This window comes from Aulonocara stuartgranti (assembly GCF_965226115.1).
Source record: "Aulonocara stuartgranti genome assembly, chromosome: 6".
Taxonomy (NCBI): Eukaryota; Metazoa; Chordata; class Actinopteri; order Cichliformes; family Cichlidae; genus Aulonocara; species Aulonocara stuartgranti.
The window spans coordinates 28,485,832-28,509,332 of record NC_138944.1 but is presented as its reverse complement, the minus strand read 5'-3'; the positions used below and the strand labels follow the sequence as shown (position 1 = coordinate 28,509,332).

Genomic DNA, 23,501 nt, shown 5'->3' with positions numbered 1-23,501 from the left:
AAATCTATTTCTTTTTTCTAAAATAGGCTGGTGTGATTTTAAAACATCCTGCAGATGTTTTACCAAAAGCCTTCTAGTAATGGCAAGACTGTAATTATGCCCCTGAACCACTGGCAGGTTTTTAATGTGAAACAGATGCAGAAGTGTTGAATCCACATCAACAGGCGTACATCAGAATGAAGCGTTTACACTAAAACATGATTTTAGTATTTAGTAGATTTTTCCTTATTAAGCAGAGAACATCTGAATTAGGACAGGTAACAGACCTAACAGCTGCTCCAGATTAAAATCACGGTTCGCCTCTTAATTTGAAAATCTGTGCTATTCCTTGGATGCCGGTAAATGGAATTTAATATGTCTGAAAGGCAGCGATACATAATCAGATAAACTTCTCAATGAAAACCAGACTCAAGGAAATGCACAAGGACTGGAAAATAAGTGAGTGCAATGAGCCAAGCAGGACTCCACCTACCTCCATTAGGCAGCGAGGTGCAGCTCCCTCCATTAGTGCAGGGGTTGCTAGAACAGCTCTCGGCAGGTGTGAGCGCGCAGCCTGGAGCCACGTCCACGATGTCCTCCAGCACAGCGTGGGCCCAGCGAGCCCTTGTGTTCAGAGGCAGCTCCTGGCCATTCAGGGTGATGGCCTCCATGCAGCCACGCAGCCCGTTGGTGACAGGCAGGCTGCGTCCGTGGCGAGGGGAGGCGTGCTGGCGTACGTGACCCCCAAAGTAAATGCTGTTGTCAAGATTGAGGGTCCGCAGAGTGCCCGGGGCTGTGCCGGAGGCAGCGTGCACCCGGTCCAGCACGAGTTTAGCATAATTACCGTCCACCTCCAGGGAAACGGAGTGCCACTCGCCATCGCTAACCTGAGCGCTGTGGACCGACACCAGCCCGGGGCCGCTGCCACAGTCAAACTTGTATTGCAGACGGCCGTTCACGATCTGTTTCATGGACAGAAAATATAGCTTTAGAATATGCTACACATCCTGCACATATCACACCAGGTCATTCATCTCAACACTGAGACTCAAAAGCCACTGAGTCACTGTTTTAAATCAGTTTTTCACACAGGACACTTCCACTTTACTGGCTTTCGAAGAGCTTTACAGAAAAACAACAGCTTTATAAAACAATTAAACTTCTGCTCAAGCCTCTGAAAAAAAAACAAAAAAAACAGCTCGCAGCCTGTTAAACTAAATCTGTGTCTAAGCCAGCCCAGTTCTTCCTCTGAAGTCTGGCATGTTGACGGCTATACCAGACAGACTCGAAAAAGGAATGTGTGGAAAACTGCTTTCTGTTTCCCTCCCACTACTAAAATAGCTCTTGTGTGTGTGTTTTTCAACCCACCACCACATTCCCATAGTCCCTCATGTGAAAGAAGGTTTAAAATGGCTTTCTTGAACCCTTCAGCATACTTGGTTGGTACACATGGCTGGCTGGTCTCGAGAGAAGTCGGGTCAGTCATGGATTTTTTAGACCCTTCTGATATGGAAATGCTGAGCAGTAATACAGAGATGGGCTAAGAAATGCAAAGGCTTATTCAAGATTAGCAAGGTTTTCCATTCAGTTTTAAAAATGACAGAAGGGGGAAAAACACCCATGAGTGAAATATGGGGCTGGAAAATAGGTTTGCACACACCTCAAGGATGCTGTAGTCTGTGCCTTTAGCATACATGACGGTAGCGTGGCTGGAGAAAGTTCGGAGTCGCAAGGATAGCTTCATCAGCTCCTTGTTCTCATTCTCCATCAGATGGTATTTCACATAACCATTTCCACTGAATGTGAGCGAGTGGCCATCTGGCACAGGATGAACAAATGTACAAGTAAGACATAACAGCAGTGTAAATGCAGAAAATGTTAGACAGAATATCCAAATCACAGATAGTCTTACCGGAGCATTTGCTTTTTTTGCCTTCAGGACACACACAACTGTACTCAGTGTCTCTGGGATCTGCCACACACTCCATACCCTCAGGACAGGGGTTGTTCTCACACAGGTTGTTCAACACGGGGCATCTGCCACCTAAATTCCAAAATAGCGCAGGTAAGATTAGGAAATCTACCAAACCATATATGAGCAAATACGTAGGTGCATGAGGTGTAATCAGGAACCTTCGCACTGGCAGGTCGCGGTTCTCTGGTATCGTGGGGTGACGAAGCTGAGGCGGGCCGTGCTGTAAGTGGACATGGCGTTTTTATCCAGGGAGATGACCTCATCACAGAAGTGTAATGGACAGTCCAGGCCCGCGCACAGCTTCTGCGCCACCCGCACGATGCGGATGCCCGTCATCTCCTCAATCACAGCCGCAGAGGAGTTCAGCTTCCGGAAGACAACCTGAGGAAAATTGGAAAAAACAAAACACTCGATAAACTGTTCAAATGAGTGCTCTAATTATTCACTAGTCAATGGAAAATTAATCAGTTCTGATATGTGATTAATAGCTGAAGTCATTTAACCCTTTAAGACCTACCATAGAACCAAGTCCACCAGAGCTTATATTATATTTTTACATGTTGTAGTGCCATTTTTGGGAGCATTTCAAGTTGATATACATCAATACAACCATTATAGCCCAAATTTTAATAATATGTATGCATTAAGTGCATAGTAATTACATAAATTGCAAAAAAGTGCAATAAACTACAAAAAAATTGAAAATGTTTTTGCTTTTTTAACATATATTTCTAGTTAGAGAAATTTAAGAGGCTTATCCCTCAAAACTGTAAATACAAAAAAGTTGCAAAAACTAGTTTCCCACCACAGGAAATTTATTTTCAGTGTCTTCATAGTTTTATTTTTTTAAATACACCAATTTTTATACACTGCAGGAAAAACGAAAATAAATCTTATAGTGCAAATTTCCAAAAAAAACAGCATATGCGTCTATTCCAACGTAGGAAGTGTTAAGATCAGCTGATCGGATCGGCAAAGCGTGTTTCTGGAATATTATGTTTTTGTTGCTGCAAGCGCTTTTTATGCAGTTTTTGCAAAGCTATATGTGGAAGGAAACCGTGACCGAGAACAAGCTGACGGTTTCATATGCAAAAAAAATGATTGCGCTAGCTTACGTGGTTGCAGAGCTACCGGGATTTAAACATAGTTACGCAAAACGGAGCTTGCCCGCTCCGACCGGTTTTAAAGGGTTAAAGGCCGGGGCTGAACTTGTGACTATCACCTGCCTAACTGGCAACATTAATTAGCAAAAAAATTGGATACATGTTAGTCATTTTTAAAACAAGTCACAGTTAGTTCAAACTTCTCAAGGAGCTGTTTGAAAGAAAGGCGTGTTTGATCATTAATTCTCACTGTAAAAGAAGAACCCAAAAGCTTCGAGTACAACGGACTTGACCTGACGAAATACTGAATTTCTGGATTCTTGAGTCAGTCTTTCAAAAGTAGCACAACATTCTTGAAAGCTCAATCAGCCCTTTTGATCCCAGTAACTTACACAGTGTTTAAACTTGAGCATATTGCATTCATCAAGATCTAATGTGTCGATCTAGAAGTCCCTTTTTTTAATATCATTTGGATTCGGTTTCAAGTAGTAGCGCCTTTTTAGAGTAACCATTTTGACACGAAACAGTATGTAAACACAGGTGTTACCTGTCACTTGTACCTCATTAATGGTATCACCTGTGTTTACCTCCCATTCTGTGTCAACATGGCCGCAATGGAAAAAAAATCTATCGAGCCGAGGGCATATATGACAGATTAACTGTTATCGGTGCAAATATGTTAGACTACTTCCTAGTCTTACCTCCTGAGATTGATAGGGACTGCCAGCTCTCTCTAGAGTCAACAGAACATCCAGATCTCCTTGCTCAGAAGGCTGCAGGCTGACTAACTGAACCTCGCTCCTCCTAACTCCGGCAATGTTTCTCAACGCTCGCTGGAAGTTGCGCCAGTAGTCCCCAATAAACTCCTCGGGCGCGATATTCGCAAAGCGCACATCGATGGAGTTATCCAAGGCCTGACGAGCTGCTTGTCTGACATGCACGGTGACGTCAGCCGGCGTGGTGAAGCGTCCGTCAGTCACCGTCACGTTAAGAGGGTAGTGCCCCACATCGAGAGGACCCAGGGCGATAATTTTGCCGTCAGAGGGCGACACAGAAAACAAGCCGCTGCTCTCATCCGAGGAGGATGAAGGAGCGAGGCTGTAGGTGAGAGTGTCGTAGATGTCTTGGTCGGTGGCGTGAATCTTGCCCAGGACTCCTCCGGGGTATTCATCGCCGGCAGTCGACACAAAAATGTCGAGAGGAAGAACGGCGGGAGGGTAGACGCTTTCTTCAATTATACGCACGCTGATGAAGGTGGTGGACAAGAGCTGTGGCTTGCCACTGTCTGACACCTGAGTATGAGAAAGAAAAAAACAGAGAGAGCATCCGAGTTTAATCTTTATTCCAACAGCAGAGGGCAATCAAGCTCTTGTGCTGCTCACATCCCTAATCTCACTGCATCTCCATACTGTAGGTGTAACCCATTTTAAAGCCATCAACATCATACATTTTAGCATTCACACTTTCACAGAGATGGTCATCAGCTCTGTGAGAGAAAAACAACGATGACTCACATCTGAGTGTGCATCTTGTGTGTAACAAGACATCACACATTTCATGTCCTTTCTGCCCACACATTTCTTCTCTGTTCCTTCCTCTGACGTGACACGTGATCGAGCTAAATCAAAAAAAAATCTATTCTCCTGTGAGATGCACTCTGATGCTGCTGCCTTATGCACCTTACACCACCCTATAAAAGCTGAATTTAGAATACATTTAAAAGCTTTAAAGGAAGGAGATGCAGGGTGGAACACTGAGTAGTTGGCAAAATGTGGGAGCGTGACAGTAAAGGTACAGAGAGGAAAAAGAGAGAAGACAGATAGATCAGATTGTTGTGGCTCGATGGTTAAATCGATACAACCTCTCAACTCCGGTTTCTCCTTGGACTCCTCGACTCACCTGTGCTTGCAGTAGGTAGTTTTCTTTATGTTTTCTATTCAGCACCCCCATGGCCACTAGAGCTCCCTGCTGATTGATGTGGAAAACGTCGCCGTCGTTCCCAGCGACGATGGCAAACGTGAAAGGTGGCCCGTTGTGAGAAGCGTCCCGATCGGTTACAGTGAGCTGAAGAACACTCGTGCCTGTTGGACGGTTCTCCTGTGGGAAGCAGCAGAGGTGTGTTTAACACTGTGCTGAGAAGACGTGGTTATGGCGAAGCTGTGATGTTTAACTTCAAACGTGTTAGATATTTGCTCAGAAAACGCAACTGTGCTGCAACACTGAAGCTGACTCGGCGTCCATAAATCCTTCTGACCGCCTTCACAAAGTCAAAACTTGCATCTGAAAAATGCTTTTGGTTTACAGCCAAACAGTTCCCACCAACCTCAGCTCCAAAGCCACCAGCTAACTTTCGCAGCTGTGGCGATAAACATTTTAAACATTACACTATACATGCTAGCGTTTAGCTCCAAGTACTGCTGGGCTTAACTAAAGATTTGAGGCTGTAGACGCTTAGCTCTATTTTTATTTATCTGGCAATCGTCCCGGTCTAAGAGCCTGTCCACAAACTTGCGGGTAGGCTTCTCATGAGTAACAATAAAAAGGAAGATGACAGTTTTATAGGCAGAATTCTTGTTTTCTGTCCTTGAATGAGCTTCAAATCTGTCTTTCTGTTGACTCTTTCAAGCCCTGAGTGAAAACTAGACTTTTTCTTCTTGAGGGAAAAAAATAGGCAAAAAACTACGGATCTTTTTATTGTTCGTACAGTATCTGCACACTAGGTTTTTTTTTCTTGTTCTGTTTTTGTGGGATTTTGTACCATACTTTGATCAAGGCTCCGGTATAAGTAAAATAAAGATCCTATCCTGAAGTGCTTGATCTGTTTGGAATATATATTTTGCCTCTTCATGATATCTCCCAAATTTATCTTTTTTAGGCTTCTAAATAGAGAGAAAAACTAGAAATGAGTCTTCTTTTCCCCTGTCTTTTGAATCTTCTCCTTTTTAATCTCAAAAACTGAATTACAGGCACCTCCCTCAGTTCAGTCAGTCGTGCTTTATTAGCTTAGTATCTTCCATATTCCCACTGTCCATCACTCCTCCCTTTCTTCCATCCCCATCTGCCAGTTTATACTTAAAATGCAGCCTGTGTCTTTCAATTCCCTCACCCTCCTCTTTATCCCCCTCCTCACCTCTGTTCTTGCTCCATCCTCCAACTTGCTTCTTGACATTCTAGTCGTGCAGTCTTCTATTATTACTCCCTGTTAATCCCTCTCTCTGTGTCCACTGCACCCCTCTTCCCCTCCCACCACGCCTCCTCCTCTTTTTCTTCCTTTCCAACTCTAATCAGTTATCCGCATTGACCCCTTTCCCCCTCTCACCTGGATGATGAGGCTGTAGTTGGCCTGGGAGAAAAGGGGAGGGTTATCGTTGATGTCGGAGATGTCAATGTTGATCATGGCGCTGCTGGAAAGAGGGGGTGCCCCATTGTCTGAGGCTACCACTGTTAGAGTATACCCCGATGTCTGAGAGAAAGAAAGAGAGGGAGAATTACCATAGACAGACGAAGCTGCTTTTGCATGCAATAAAGCAGAAATCGGTAAACAAGCTTCCTTATTAGACCTGACGTGACTTTTGATTGGATTCTGCATAGACTGCAATTAGTTCCTAGGTGGATTAAACTGTGTATGAACAGTCAGCATTGTATCTGCGGTTTCTCTTACTCTCTCTCTGTCCAGCTGGCGAGCAACTTTAAGCTCCCCTCTGACCGGATCAATGGTAAATGGGCTGCCTTGGTTACCGGCCACAATGGAGTACCGCACGTGGTTGTATGAAGGTCCGTCAAAATCCTCAGCCATCACCTTTGAATCAATCAAACATGAACACCACAATCGATCAATCAACAGCCCTTGAAAAGAGGCTGCTTGTCCATGATATTCTAACATGACCTCTGAAAACCTTGTTTCTCAATCAGCTTTAAACAATTACCCGCTGCATTAAAAAAACATGATAATTATATTTGCATTTCTTTCTGTGCTCAAACACTACAGTGTCTTGAAGTGGTTGAAAGTGGCAGAAAGAGGTGAAATAAAACTCATTTTCAAAGAATGATCAGCAATAATCAGATGAGAATAATCAGATAAAACTCTAATGCATGTACTACAGGGTCAAATGTCAATCAGCGGTGTCCTCTGCACTCAATTGCAGTTGTTTCAATCGCTGGCCTGGGAGTTCAGAAAGGCCAAGTCTACATGTAGAAAAAAGGTGTCCAATGATCAGGTTTTATCAATATTTGAATAAAATCTAAAGATTAGATACTCCTAATGAACAATTAACCGGTGTGCTAACCTGTTTGGTAAACATTATATTAGTTTATTTATTGTTAAAGAGTTTACATTGTTTACATTTAAAATAAGGGGCTTTCAAGCAAATCACTGAAATGATTCGATTAGTTGCTGTGATTTTCATTCATGTTTTAGCATATTTAATGGGAGAGTGCTGTGTAATCTAAAAAACAGAAGCTAGCTGTAGTCTCCACTGATGTAACACTAGGGCATACAAACTTACACATCTTCCATTCACACCACTGCTACACTCGCACACACAAAAAGATCAACACATGCTTAAGTCTTAAAACCGACCAAGCGTCACATCTCCGGGGAAATCAGCAGACAGTAAAGATTTACAAGAATGAGACAATGGCAGGCATTAAAATTCTCTGATGGATAATTTATATTCAGGTACATTACACACAGATAAATGGCCACAAGCAGAGATCTTTTATGAGGGGAGAAAGAATGGGTGAGCAGCAGAGGTAGACAGAAATCGATGGGAGTGAGAATTTAACTTGCAAAAGGCAGCAAATGGCTTATCTAGGATAAGGGCTTAATGAGTCAAATGCTTTTAATTAAACTCGCCGAGCATGTGTGTCAGATAGTGCACGAGAACAGGGATGCAGTGAGCATGAAGAGCATTGGTCCTAATTTAGCCGTTCCACCAGATGGTGATTTGCCACAGGTGCAGATATATGATAGTATTCAGTGAGTAATGGGCAGAGAAGAGAAAGGCTGCGAGGGAGAAAATGAGCAACAGAGTGAGAAGGTGAACAAGATGACAGATTTTGCTGGAGGAAAGTCCAGAGCGAGAGATGAAAAATGTCTCTCACCCTGTGTGTACCTTTACAGTTGTTTCCCCACAACGAGCACCTGCTGTATACCAAAGACAGTGCGTGCGCTCTTACCGCCATCACAGTCTTTCCCAGCTCGGCGTCCTCGCTGATGACGGCCGTATAGACGTCCTGGCTAAAGACGGGTCTGTTGTCGTTGACATCTGTCAGGTTGATGTTCACAGTAGCCATGTCGCTGAGCGGTGGCGAACCGCCATCTGTAGCCTCTATTGTAATGTAGTATTCATGAGAGGCCTCATAGTCCAGCGGCTCAATCACGAAGACGTCACCTGAGGCACAAAACCAGAAATGTATCTAGCTGTTAAAAAGACTCCGAAATGTATTTTTGTTTATCATCTAAATATTACAAAACACATATTTGTCTCGCAGCAACCACAGTGTTTTAATGTTTAATATTGCACATGTAGAGAGGATCTAGCAGGTAAGTTCTTTTTTTTGTTGCATGTTGTCATTTTTTAAAGTGGGTTTATACTTTCACATGCAAACATTTTCAGCTTAAATACACCTTAAGTCAAAACATCATCCATCACTGGCACTGAGTTGGGATTCAAAAACTAAATCCTGTTCAGCTACACTGAGTTAAAACATAACCAGGGATTTTCTTACTTTGGTGTTTCACTGTAATCATGAAACTAGCCAATCACAGCCCATTTGGAAACAAACCAAGGGTTTTTTTGTATATTAAATCCACAGCAAAATTATTTACAAAGGTTAGGAAGAAAATGCAAAATCTATTTAACTCTTCTGTCCTATGGTCAAAATGACCCATTTGGCAAATGGGTCATTGCAATCCCAGGACAATTAAAGCAGCGGTCCCCAACCTTTTTTGCACCACAGACCGGTTTATGTCCAACAACATTTTCACGGACCGGTCTTTAAGGTGTCGTGGATAAATACAACAAAATAAAACCAGTAAACAGAAGATTTATTCACAACACCACAGGAAAGACCCAGGAAAACCAAGTTAATGCTAAAAACAATAAAAACCCCAAAAACCATAAATTTCACAGCCGAGCCTCAACTCTGGCAGCCCGGTACCAAACGACTCATGGACCAGCCCAGGGGTTTGGGACTGAATTAAAGGGTTAAATGCAACAACATCTGTCACGTTGCAACAAAGATGATTTCATTTTCAAGCCTACAACGCCGGTGCAGGAATTCAAAAAACAAATATAAAAAAAAACTACCACATACCAGTCTTTGGGTCCACGCTGAACATGCCATGCTCGTTCCCGCTGATGATGCTGTAAGTGATCTCGCCGTTGGCGTCGGCGTCTCGGCTGGCTGCGTGCACTCTGAGCGCCTGAGTACCCACGGCCACATCCTCAGACATAGTGGCTGTGTATTCACGGTGCTCAAACACCGGCGGATTGTCGTTGATGTCCAGGACGGAGATCACCACCTGGCAGAGCGAGGACAGACGCGGCGAGCCCTGGTCACTGGCACGGGCCTTCAGCTCATATACTGACTGCACTTCGCGGTCCAAGGGACGCTCCAGGGTTATTACACCAGTGGACTCGTCAACTGAGAAAAATCCATCAGCGGACTCAACCAGTGAGTAGAGGATGTTGCTATTCAGGCCTGGGGTGACAAAAAAGATGATGCTTTTTTTAAAAATTGCATTACAATGGCAATCACTCCTATTAGTCATCATACAACACTTCTCAGTTACAACTCCTTTGAGCTCATGCTGCTTTCACTTCCACACATCTGAGCTACGCACCATAAAACTGATGGTCACATAAAGAGAAACACTCTTAAATGGAGGACATAAACAAGCATATTGATTTCTACATAGACGTATTGATTGTTGAATAGTTAAATGTCACGTTCTTATGCCCTTCTAAAACATCCATCTTTCACACAGCCTCTGATAAACAGGAGCTCTGAATCTCTAATCCATGCAGTAGTCATAACTCATGTCCTCCCACAAGCAAGACGGTCCCAGAAACAAGACAGAGACGGATCACAATAATAATCGTAATGCTTTACTGCAGGTGGCCCCCATTTTGAATATGCTATTATATTCCCATTTATCAGGTAAGTGCCCCCATCCTCTGTAGATCTCATTACCATGCTGGAGCGAGTGCCAAGGGGAACCCTGCTTATATAATTTCTCATCACCTTCATCTGCTCTGATCATCTTTAGGACAATTGCTTTACAGTGGTTAAGTGAACTGTGTTAAATTATTATTGGCTATCTTGTTGTATCCGCCGATGTTTATGATCGTGGGTTTATGTGGGTCACACAGCAGAAATGTTTCATATGAAACCCGAAGTGGAACTTATTAATTAGTGGCCTCGTGAACAAGTAGCAACAAGCAGGGTGAAAAGAGAGGCAACACTTCAATGGTAAAAACTGAAACGTTCCTTGAATGGTCTCATGAGTCTGGCTCCAAAAGTGAGCCAACAAACATGCTTATAGCCCAGAGCAAAAAGCTGGTGTGGTCACTAAGCCTTCATAATAACTGTACGGTTGGAGTTTGCTCTTTATACTGCTAACCTGTTTTCAAATGGTTAGCACATGCAGGTTCACAGGTGTGCTAACAGGCAGCTGTGGCTGACTGCTGTGCAACAGGCCTCATTGTTGCTAACTCGAGTCAGAAAGCTGGAGCTCGCGATTGGGGTTTGAGCTGTTGGTGCTATTTCAAGCATTTGAAAGTAAATATCTATGTCAGGGTTCCTGGGTCGGTGACCCAGTATTTTCAGTTCACGTTCACTGTTTATCTTCTGCCTGTTCCACTTCCTGTTTTATTGTGTTAGCCTTGGTCCATGTGCATTATGTTCCGTCCTCTTCCCGTTTATCATTAGTTCATTATGTTCAGCTGTGTACTCACCAGGTTCTAATCTCTCATCACTCAGCCTGTGTATTTATGTCCCTCAGTTCAACCAGTCCAATGTCGTGTCATTGATGTTATTGTGATGTTGTCTCTCCGTCTGTATGTTCAGTTAGTCAGTCAGTGCTTCAGTCAGTCGTCCAGCCAGCCATTTTCTCCCTTTGTTCTGTTAATCCACTCCTTATAATAAATCGTCACCTACCTGCGAGTCCTGCGTTTGGGTTCCTTCTTCCTCGCCTCCACCCAACCGCTGACGATCTAACAAGTATTATGACCGCTCTGTTTTACAGAGAGACCAAGAAGTTTGTGCTTTCTGTGTTTTGTTTACTGAGGCCAGTTAAACAGATGTGCATGTTTATGTGTTGCACAGCAGCTTGGATATAGCTCACTGACCAAAGCCAAACCAAACCAAATGTATAATTTGTATATTAAATCACGGGTGAACTTTCTTATATTACATGCACTACCTTTCTATTTTTAGACTTTATTTTGCTTCTTGTGTTATCATTAATGCTGACTTTTACCCACATAAATCTGTTTTACGGCTCAGTCGTGGCAGAGCGAAATAGACTTCTGTGCAACTCGGAAAGAAATCCGTGTTTGCCTGGTGATTACACTGATTTTTTTCATGTTCAGCAACCAGTTGGAAGGAGGTCAGCTCCAGGTGACCACATTTGATCTTACAGGTAAGCAACCTGTCTCCAAACAAATGCAGTCACTCTCAGATAAGCTAGTGAAGGCTTGCAAATAATTTGTATCTAATTTAGAAACGCAAACATGTGCCAACATGTTACAATCAGTCTGAGTGACTCTGTGCTGATGACCACGACTTATTTTCTTTTACAACAAGGATTTCAGTTCTGGTTCTCATCTAGCTGTGTTCTGGCTATATTCCTATATAAAATCAAGGTTGCTGAGCAATCCTGCCATTTTGCAGCATCACAGCTGTCACATGCTGAACAGGTCCAGACATTCAGAACTAATATAGTCAGAAAGACAACCATTTAGTGTGATTTGCACTTAATTTTGTCTATTTGCTTCATTTTAATGTGCTTTTATTCATTTATGTGCCATGTTTTATTTATCTTTTTTAAAATCTTGTATTCATCTATTTGTATTCACATACAACGGGACTGTTAAATTCATCTGTCTTGACTAGAAAGCACTTTGGGTCAACTCTTGTTTTTAAATGTGCTTAATAAATACAAATCATCTGACTCAACTTGAGCTGTTTTGTGTGTGTTTGTGTGTTTCCTTAGCTTTGCCCTGGAATTTTCTTATTTTTCTAAATGATTTTAGTAACAAACTTGAAGAACGTGTATGAATCTTACACAGCAACAAGGTGGGCAAAGCAGAATATAATTAGATGCCCCCACACTGAAACAACTGACGGGGCAATGCAGAGAGCAAAGAGAGAGACACACTCTGACCAAGGTAGAGTGATAAAAGGACAAAGCAAAATCAGAGAAGAAATTCCAAAGTTTATCACAGATCAAGGGCATCAGTCTGGGTCTTAATCTTTGTCTGCTTCATAATCATCCCACACTGATAAGTGCGGCCTCTCAGAGATTGTAACAGTGGGTCGAATAGTGGCTTGGCAATGTGGGTAAATATCAAACATCGCACAGCGATCACGAAGGCCATGGCACATAGCAGCAAATGCCAAGAATGAGTCCACTCAGTGAAAAATATAAAAAGATAAAGCAACTCTTTCCTCGTGGGAAGAGGGTTACATTAGGCTTTGCATTTTAAGCGTCGGCCACAAAGACAGTTGACTGAAGCTGGAGTGAATTGGGTCAGCTATGAAGCCTATTTTTTTTGTACACCCTGTGTGTCTGGTTGGGATTTGCCAGCTGTGCTTCAAGCTTGCAACTAAATCAAATATACTAGGCCGACACACAGAGAGGAAAGAAATGTGTGAAACACCCATATGCAGGAGAAATACTGATCAAATGCCTCTCTGTGCTCATGCAGTGTATGTCTAAATAATTATTGCTCCCGGCTAAACTGCAGGGAGCACTGTTCTTTCCTCCACCCTTCCTTCAAGTACCCTTAGCCCAGATGTACCAAATGCAAAGTTAATTTTTTGCCATCAAAGCCTCCAGGGAAAAATGTCTTAATGGCAGCTTTTTTCCCCTCTCTTTTCTTTCATTTAACATTTCTCCTTGAGGGAGTCAGTTTTAGCATCCTTTTCATTCTGTCAAGCTGTCACTCCGGCCCCCCACCAAAAAAAGGGGAGGGAAACAAAAAGAGACGGTGTCGATAGTCAGCTAACAGGCTGAAATGGTTTTTCAAGTTAGAGTGTTCTGCTTCATTAAACCCAAGGTGCAATCTGGAACGGAAGGTCCACTAGTTTCCTGAGAAAGAAAAAAAGACTTAAACTGCACGCTTCAAGCTCTCCGGCCTACCCGAGTGTGAGCCTCTTAGTGATTGGCAATGTTTGCTGAAAGGAGGAGACGCCTGAGATAAATATGTGGCCCCGTGGCTTTGCACCAGGCGAATGGAAAATTGCAATCATCTCTTTTGAGAATTCGACTTGAAGAGAGAAGAATTTCATTAGAGTGTAATAGAGCTTTTAATTTGAGGGGTTGATCATTCATGAAAATTCACATTTGTTATCCCTCCCTCTTGCCATTTAGTGCGATGCTGTTCCACAATGGTGAGATAATAACCTGTTCATAGCAAGTCAGCACTGCTTATTCCAACCCATTAAAGGGTATTTCAGAAGCACAGTCCCGTATCACATGTGCATATGCTTTTTTATTGTGATCGTGAGCAATGCAATATGTTGCCATTAATTGCATTTTAAGCACATTTTACCAGCTTCCTGAGATTATTGCATTTTTGGAAGCTTAAATGTTTGCCTAAAACACATTTTATTACTGAGTTCTGGTCCAATAGGCTGGTTTAATCAGAGAGATTTGTTATGAAGGTTTTTTTTAAAGCATTCTCAATATAATGTATTCTTCCCTTAATTCTGTATGAGAAAGAATAGAAGGATCTGAAGTCTTGCATGAACGTGTGTGAGGCAAGGAGTGTGAAAAGACTGATACTCAGCAACTCGGAGTTTAAAGGCTGCTTCTCTTTTCTTTTCTTTTTTTTTCAGTTATTTTTTTAAATCTCTCCAAGTGTGAAGCGACAGGAAGTGATGACCCGCGTCTTCTTCATAGATCAGTAGAAATGAAAATGGTGAATTTTTTTGGCTTGGGACTTTTTTCATATCAAACAGCCTTTTCAGGGGTTTTAGTTTTAAAATATCAACCAATACAGGATGCTAAAATTAGCTTCATGAGTTGCTGGGTTTTTATACGTCATCCTTTGGTCCAGCAAAGTGGTGTAATGACAAACTAATCACGGTCTAAACTTAAGGACCTGCTGTTTCAGTGTTAAATCTGTCAAATTATGGCTTTCATGTGTGCAATAAAGTTCGGCACTTACAGCAGCAGTGTCTGATAGTTGCTGTGTTCAAATGAAATTTGTCTATGGGTAATTATCGCTTTATTGCTGCACATCTCTATCAATAAAGACTTGCATCAATTTTACAGTTGCGCAAGATCGTTCTTATGATTTTCCACCTCACTGTAAATAACAGCTGCCCTCTACCTAGAATGTGCCAGAGAATAAAACTCACCAGTATCCAAATCGTTCGCTGACAGCTTTGCCACAAAAGTGCCCGTCTCTGTGTTTTCAAAGACGGTGATGCTGTAGGGGTCAGTTGAGAACTGCGGTGGGTTGTCATTGACGTCTTCCACAATAATATGAATGTCAGATTCACAGTATCGCCCTCCTCCGTCCACCACACGCACTTTAAACCTGTACTCGTCTTTCTCTTCTCGGTCCAGGGGCTGCGAGGTCTTCAGCTCCCCTGAAGGTAAGACAGGAAGGTTTTGAGAAGAAATGCAAAAGTGCAGACACGGGCTCTTGGGGAAGAGTCGGTGTCAGAACAACATAAAAGTCAAATGTGTACAAGAAAAAAAGAGAAAAAAATCAATCAAAATGCTAAGTTTATGTATGAGTGGACAAACCTGAGGCATTTTAAAGAAATGTAACCCTCTTGTCTACTGTTTACTAACCAAGTGAAAACCATCCGAACAACTGAAGGCTTTCAAGCGCGTAGAGAGGAGAATAAATAAGTAATTGAAGCAAGAGAGGACGAAGAGGATAGCGAAGGGAGCGGGATGATGAAGGAAAACATCAAAGTTGGCAGCTAAAAGCAGCCTGGAAGTGTCTTGGGATACCAAGCAGCCAACATTACCACAACTGCTCTGGAAAACTCCAGAGCCTCTTGGCGGGTCTCATCAGCAATAATCCTACTTGTCTGCACTGAAAAAAAAAAAATAAATCACACTCCCGCTGCATAACAGTAGCCCTGCTGCTGGAAAACTCGAAATTGAGGGCTGCCAAAAGACAGCGCGATGACATTGTTGCCTTATTGTCTGCTCTGGTGTCAGCCTCCGCATGTTAAGGCAGAATACTCAAGGATTCTGTGAAACAGCAGATGTGCTGTATAGCTGTTCAAACCAAGTGGTTTTGTTTGCATACTTCTTTGGTTAACCTGCACTGTGGTTTTTCTTTTTTCCTCTTTTGTGGTTTCTTTTTTCAACACAGCAGTCAGAGTGAATCTCTGATTTAGAGGGTCTCCCAGAAGAAATTATTTGCAGGAAAGAAGTATAGTGGCCATAAATTCAATCTTAAGTATTGCAACTGTGTGCTTTAGTGCCACTGTGGGTCTATCAGTTGCCCTGCAGGGAAATGTTCTTGGCTCTTGAATAAGTAAATAACAACAGGGCACAAGAAAACCATCTTGCTTCCTCCAATGCTGACAATACAGTAATTTGCATCCACTGAAACTCGCACACGCAGACACACAAACAATAACTTTTTTCCCCGACAACTCTCATGTAAAACATAAAACTGCTGTCACGCTGAGCTGTCTTTCAGATCGTGTTGTTCCAAGCAGAGGGCTAAGCGTGTTTCATGAGTGGCTTTAGCATGAGTGTCCTGCATACTGTTCCCATAATAATCATAAATGCATTCAACACAGCTGGAAAGCAATCTAACTCAATGACTGCGGACACAGATGGACTCATAAAGAAAGAAGAGACAAATTACTCACATAAAATATAAACAGAGCACATGCTTTTCCACCGAGTTTAGAACACCGCACGATCAACGCTCTCTTTTTTTCCACAGAGCAGTAGTTAAGCAAATGTCTTTTACCCCACAGATACACACCTGTGACAAAGTCAATGATGAACAATTCCGATCCAACTCCCTGGAGCTCATAAGAGATTTGGGCGTTTGAGCGGATGTCAGCGTCTGTGGCAGAAACCTGCAAAATAAGCCTGCCTGCAGGGGAGTCCTCTGGGACGCTTTCACTGTACACAGACTGGAAGGCAGGTACAGGAGGAGGAAAACGGAAGAGGGGAAGAAATCAAAGTGAAAACCAAGAAAACTCACAAGACAGCAAACTGAAATTAAGAGCAGAACCAGAGCAAAGAGGACTTTACCTTTTCGCATACTGGGCTGTTGTCATTGGCATCCAGCACCTTGACCTCTACAACAGCTTTGGCAGTGAAGATGCCATCACTGGCAGTAATGTTAAGGAGGTAATTGTCCTTTTCTTCACGGTCCAGGGGCTTCCTGACAGAGACCTTCCATTCATTCTGAATATGTTCAATGGCAAATTGGCCTAGTGGGTCTCCTCCTATTTGGGGTTAAAGACAAATATTCCACTTTAGCATGAACAGCAACCAAGAAGCAGAAAGCAACCTAACTTGTTAAAAAGAAACATGGCTACGTGATTTATCCTCAGTTAATTATTCCTGCAATCATAATCGGAATATTCTCTGCTCTTTCACAGAATAATTTCCAATTTTTACACCAAATATTATTATTGGTAGGCAAGCAATCTGCAAACTAAGGAGAGGAAAATATACATTGGCTAATTATCATGCTGGTTTCTGATTCCTCTTGACTTCACATACATATTCACAGTTTCTAATTAGCACCACAGGAAGTACTTTTGCCCAGTCTATTTCAAAGCACTATTCAGATAATTATACATTTCTGTAGTATAATGACCTAAATATTTGTTTAGAGCTTGAGCAGATTAGCAATAACTCCTAACAGATAACGGGACTGTGTAATGTCTCAAAGATGAGATATTATCATGATATTAAGTGGCGTGAATCCATAATCCCCCCCTAAGCTCTGTTTATGAAAAACTGCTACACAAAAGAGTAGAGAGTAAACTCCTGGCTTACTAATTATCAGTTTCACAAAATAATAAATGCCCACCTGTGATGAAGAAGTCGACTTGTTTATTAATGTCTTCAGAATCATCATCTGTGGTGCTGAGGATAGCGATCACTCCACTCGGAGGAGGGTCGTCTTCGCTGACTGTGCCTTTGTAGATCTCCGCAGTGAAGCGGGGTGGGTTGTCATTCACATCACCAACTGTTACCTCCACTGTGGTTCCAGTAATTAGTTGGACTTTCTCCCCTTGGTCCGTTGCTAAGATGGAAATTTTGTATTTGTCAGTCTTTTCACGGTCAAGCTCTTTTAAGGTGGTCACCCATCCAGTCTCACTATTGACTGCAAACAGCTCAGGGATCTCGGGCGAGTTCTGTTTGGGGTCAAGGCTGTAAATGATCCGGCCGTTGGTTCCAGAGTCTTGGTCGATGGCTTTGACCTGGATAACCTGGGTCCCACTTGGAAGGTTTTCCACAACGACAGCCTCATAAGGGTTTGCCTCAAAGACTGGTGTGTTATCATTCACATCCTTCACCTGGATGTTTACATTTACAGATGTAACTATCTCATAATTTTCATAGTTGGTTTGGGCAACCAGAGTGAGCTGGTACCATTTGGTTGTCTCATGATCGAGGTTCTTCTGAAGCTTCAGCGCTCCACTATCTCGATCTACAACAAACATTTCACCTTCATTGCTCTCAGGATTGTTGCCCTTTACTAGGCTGTAAAGAACTGGTTGCTCACTCACAGCCTGAATCACATCTATCTCTGTGCCAATAGGAAGGTCTTCAGATATTGTGTAACGATAATGTGGTTCGGCAAATTTGGGAATTGGCGTCTCTGGTGCAACAATCTTGATGTAAACCTGTACAACAGAATATTTGGGTGGGTTTCCGGTATCCTTTGCCCTCACAAAAAACGCATACATATCATTTTCAAGGCCAATGAGGCTTTCTTTGGTTACAATGATCCCAGAGGTTGGGTGGATTTCAAAGTTTTCCTCAACATTTTCAGCATCTGCCTCAATTGAATATTCGATGTCAGCATTGCTTCCTTCATCCGTGTCTGAAGCAGCAACTTTAACCACAGAGGTTCCTCTTGGGACGTCTGATGCAATGGTGGCTTTGTACTCACCTGCCCTGAATTGTGGGGCATTATCATTGGCATCAGTAAGAATTACATTGACAACACTGAAGCCTACTTTTGCACCACCATCTCTAGCCATGAGAGAAATAGGAATAACCTTCTCTTCTGTATTTTCACGATCGAGGCTCTCCAAAGTGAAAATCTCTCCATTTTCATTAATAGAAAACTTGTCCTTTGCAAAGTCATTGATAATCTGATATGTTATTTGCCCATAAATGCCTTCATCGTCATCGGTTGCCTTTGCCTCTGCTACCAAGGTACCAACAGGGGAATTCTCAACAAGCTCTGCCAAATAGTCCACCTGAGAAAAGGTGGGGCTGTGGAAGTTGGCACCAATAACTTTTACGGTGACTAGGGCTGAGCTTCTGAATACACCATCCGACACCGATACATTAAGATTGTAAAGAGGTTGCATATGTGGCCTGCGGTGGTTGGAAATGGTGATGTCACCGGTGTGTTTGTTAATGGCAAAGTTCTGATCTTCATTTCCAGATATTATCGAAAACTCCAACTTATTTGTGTCTGAGCTGTCAGGATCAGATGCTTGGACTTGACTGACAAAGTGCCCACGTGGCGCCAGTTCGCTGATGGTAGTTCTGTAAGTATGCTCGGTAAAAACTGGAGCGTTGTCGTTCAGATCAGTAACATCTATTGTCACGATGATGTCACTAGAAAGTGCTGGAACTCCTCCATCAACCACACGCACTCTCAGCTTGTGTTGCTGGATCTCTTCATGATCGAGAACTTGAGCTGTAGAAATGATTCCTGTGTTGCGGTCAATGGTAAAATAATCAGAACTCTTCCCCCGTTCCTCAACCAACTGAAAAAATACTTCTTGGTTATTACCAGTATCGGAATCTTTGGCATCAACTTGCAAAACAGATGTGCCGATAACAGAGGCTTCCGAAATATTGGCATAGTAGGTCTTTGACAGGAACACAGGAGCGTTGTCATTGACATCTTCCAGAATGATATCAACAAAGACCTCGGAGTGTGCTCCAGTTAGAGAGTCTGTGGCTCTTACATTTAATTTATAGGCAGGATGCATCTCAAAGTCCAAAGGCTGAATCACATGAATGACGCCTGTGTTGAAATCAATTGAGAACTGTTTGAAAGGATCTCCCTCAGAGATGGTGTACACAATACGAGGGCCTTCAGAATCGTTGGCCTGTACGTGAAGCACAGGGGAGCGCAACTGAATGTTCTCAGGGACTTCAATGCTGTAAAACGGTCTCTCAAACACAGGCATTGCTTTGTTCACAACTCTTACTGGCACTTCTATTTCTGCTGACAGAGCTGGTTGTCCACTGTCCTTTGCCATAACAACAATAACAAAGTTTGTGTTAAGGGCTTCTTTCTCAAATTTCTTTTTAAGTGAGATTTCACCAGATGGGCTAATTTGAAAGTGATCATGCTGCTCCTTCAGCTGATACTGGATGTTTGCATTCGGGCCGAAGTCTTTATCCACTCCCGTCACCTGCCGAATGACCTGGCCTTCCTCTGCATCCATCTGAACCAGGGCGTGATAGGGAAGGTTCATGAACATAGGTGTGTTGTCATTTTCGTCCTCCACAGTCACAGTTACTAAAACATGAGCCTTATCTTCAGATTTGTCTTCTCTTGTGACCTCAACAACTACATCAAATGTGTCCTGTACTTCACGATCAAATGGGATTCCGGTGGTTGAAACGACTCCAGATGTGCGGCTGATTTCAAATCTGCTGTCAGGGTTTAATATTTTATAGAACAAAGGCTCATTCACCTGATTCCCAACAGCAGCAATGACCGCTAGAGTCTTCTTCTCAGAGGAATTTTCTCGGATGTAGGCTTTGTAAGATTCCCGGGTGAACTTCAGCTTGCTCTCCTTGTTTTCCTGTACACTGATCTTCACTACAGCAACACTGGCAAATCTACCATCAGAAACCCTGACCTTTAACTCATATCTGCTCCGAAGCTGTGTGACATTCTGAATGGAGATTATTCCAGTGATGGGATCCATTTTAAATTTATCACCAATATTTCCCTCAGAGATGGAGAAGAGAAGTTTGGAGTTAGGCCCAGAGTCTGCATCTGTAGCACTGACTTGAATGACTTCTACCCCTTTGTATGTTGGCACTACAACAGTTGCCTCATACTGCTCTTGGCTTAAAACTGGTGCGCAATCATTAACATCAATTACTTCAATGGTCACATTGGCTGTGGTCTCTGCAAACAGCCGTGGCATTCCTAGATCATGGACCTGGACTGTGAAGCGGAAAACACTCCTCTGTTCGTAATCCAAAGGTGATGTAATTCGGATGGCTCCAGTGCTCGAGTCAATGGCGAAATAGTTATGTGCAAATGGTTCAACAATTTGATAGATGAGCATAGCATTCTGGTCAGAATCGGCATCAGTGGCGTGAATGACAAAAGGTGTGTTTTCACGGGTCAGTACAACACTATTGATGAGGGCCGACTCGCTGATTACACCCTGAAATTCCCTCTGGTCAAAGACTGGAGCGTTGTCGTTTTCATCCTTTAGATGAATCGTAAGTGTTGTGTTGCTGGCAAGTCCAGCCATGTTGGTGCCCTGTATGATAAGCTTGTATTCAGCGATGGTTTCATAATCTAAAGATTTTTGTGTTACAACCACTCCCGAGTTTGGATTTATATCAAACGCATTGTTGATGTTGCCCCCTTTTATTTGATAGAAAACAGACGACTGGCTGACGGCTGTGACCGAGGTCACGAAACTTCCAGGAAGGGCTGATTCGCTCACTTCTGCAGAAAACGCCTCTCCGGTAAATCTGGGGACTGCATTGTCAGAAACCGTTACCAGAACGTGTACGGTGGTTGTATTTGACAGCGGAGGTACTCCGTTATCTGATGCCTTAACAGTGAGTTCAAATGTTGTCTTGCTGTTGCGATCAAGCTCTTTGGCTACTGTAATTGTCCCGAGGACAGGGTCAATAGCAAATGAGTTGGCAACATTTCCTGTGAGAGAAAAGACAAAAGAAGAATAGATTTTTCTGTATGTTGTACTGGAAAGATGTGTTTAATGAGCACTGGATTGTACTAGCAGTTTATCAATCTAAGTCATAAAACTGGCTGAAAACAGAAGGAGCAACAATGCATCATATTCCCATCTCAGCTACTTCAAATATGCACATATACAAACGCAAAGTCTAACTGAAGCATGTCTCTTGTTTTCACATAACAGATTATTGTAGGAGAGATTCTCAGTGGGATGTGCCCATCTCCCACATATTTGAAGATCCCCTAAACAAAATATTCAATATTCTCAGAGTATTTCATTCATATCCAGAGGGCAGCTGTACTGATGACTCATACATTTTTATGAGATGATTTCATTTGCAATGTTTTGCAATGAAAGATTTTTGCTATGAGGGGAAAAAAATGGGGGTTAAAAAGAGTAGCATTGTAACTTAGCGTGCATTCACCTGATTCAATGTGGTAGACAACCTCTGCATTAGAGCCCTTGTCTTTGTCAAGAGCTGTAACCTGGAGCACCGCCGTGCCTACGGCAGCAGATTCAAACACTCGACCGGAGTATGGTGTGCCTATGAACCAGGGTGCATTGTCATTGGTGTCGTCCACATTGACAATAACGCGCACAAGGTTCCTCTTAACAGGAATGTCCTGATCTCGAACCTATAAAGGTCATTTTTTTATGAAAGAGGACACACAGGGGGAGGAGAAAGAGCAGCGATTAGTGTTCAACCTTACACTAATTTCTTGAATGTTTAACTTTAAAACAGTGAAATCAATTTGAACATGAACTCTGTTAAACAATATGCTAGAACTTCTCGGAATTCAACAAAGTTCAGTCTGTTTCTACCAATTCATACCATGACAGTCAGGATGTGACGATGCATGGTCTCATGATCCAGTCGCTCAGTGGTATACAGGGTGCCGGTTCCTGGGTCTAGTCGGAACTTCCTCAGGCTGAACGGATCAGTGCTGCTCAGGAGAGTAAAGGTCAGTTTGTTCTTCTCGTCCCTGTCCACAGCACTGATCTGCAGGACCTCACTCCCCGCTGGTTTGTCTTCAGGGACATTCACGACATAAACATTCTCAGAAAACTCCGGCCGGTGGTTGTTGGTGTCAATGACACGGATAAGCACCTACAGGAGAAAAATAAATTGCATGCAAAGTTACATTTATACACTTGACTTAATTCATATCACAAAGGATACATGCAAAAATATTTTAGTGGCTGTTATGTAAGGCTTTTTAGGTTTTGTCAAAAAGTGCTGTGAGCCATTACTCAATAAAAAGCACCAAGAGGATATTTCTAAAGCAACCAAATGACAAGGGTCAGGGATAAGTTTACATATTCAAAATTATATTTCAATAACCAACTGATCAGTGGTGAAACGATTGTGTGCTTGTAAATGTATTTGATTGTCTAGAACCAAATAATGATTTCCAAACAATAAAGCTTCTGGTAAATGATTAGATATCACAGCTCTGGTGCATGCTTCAACACTGCTCAGTACTATGGTCCAAAGATATGCAAGTAACACTTTTATCTTTATTTTAACCATTTCTCTCACTTTGGTCTGCACACATTCACACATATACACTATATTATTTTCAAATCACTTTCCTGATCTCTGCAAAAATAAGCAGTAGTGTGTTGACACAGACTCGATCGATCCATGCGATGGCAAAAGCAATAATTTATCTGAATGGCCACTTGATACTGCTAACAGTCAATCAATGCTGAATAACCGCAATGAATCTAAATGAATTCTGAGCTACACACATGAACAGTTCATGAAAGAGAGAGTGCATGTGTGAGAAATCAAATGATCGGGGAGTGCTGAAGTAAGTCCAGTGATCCCACTATGCTTCCGTATTAGAAAGTCTGAAACAAATATAACTTTGAGGATATGCTGAGTGTTACTTTTGTGCTAATATTGCTACCCCTCCTAATATTTTCAAAGGCTACGCTTTATGAAACTAATTTTTGCACATGCACGCTTCTTTCTTTGGATAATGTGCAAAGTGTAGTTTACTGTGCTTTTCCCCCAACACACGCACAAACAACAAAGAATCTAACATCCCAAACTGTAAAAT

At 42.5% G+C, this 23,501-nt stretch overlaps 1 protein-coding gene across 3 annotated transcripts in view; it reads right to left on the bottom strand.

The window, feature by feature from the left end:
• Positions 1-23,501, bottom strand: part of fat1a (FAT atypical cadherin 1a) — a 79,545-nt gene that overhangs the window by 6,809 nt on the left and 49,235 nt on the right. For all 3 annotated transcript variants that reach the window (XM_082537179.1, XM_082537178.1, XM_082537180.1), the window contains exons 8-23: positions 22,268-22,543; positions 21,860-22,070; positions 17,319-21,392; positions 16,529-16,725; positions 16,254-16,407; positions 14,650-14,883; positions 9,376-9,762; positions 8,236-8,450; positions 6,719-6,856; positions 6,377-6,520; positions 4,957-5,154; positions 3,759-4,349; positions 2,113-2,335; positions 1,892-2,023; positions 1,640-1,797; positions 473-941 (exon numbers count right to left, since the gene is read on the bottom strand). In XM_082537179.1, the coding sequence (XP_082393305.1) occupies positions 473-941; positions 1,640-1,797; positions 1,892-2,023; positions 2,113-2,335; positions 3,759-4,349; positions 4,957-5,154; positions 6,377-6,520; positions 6,719-6,856; positions 8,236-8,450; positions 9,376-9,762; positions 14,650-14,883; positions 16,254-16,407; positions 16,529-16,725; positions 17,319-21,392; positions 21,860-22,070; positions 22,268-22,543 (7,801 nt within the window). The remainder of the gene's footprint in view (positions 1-472; positions 942-1,639; positions 1,798-1,891; positions 2,024-2,112; positions 2,336-3,758; positions 4,350-4,956; positions 5,155-6,376; positions 6,521-6,718; positions 6,857-8,235; positions 8,451-9,375; positions 9,763-14,649; positions 14,884-16,253; positions 16,408-16,528; positions 16,726-17,318; positions 21,393-21,859; positions 22,071-22,267; positions 22,544-23,501) is intronic.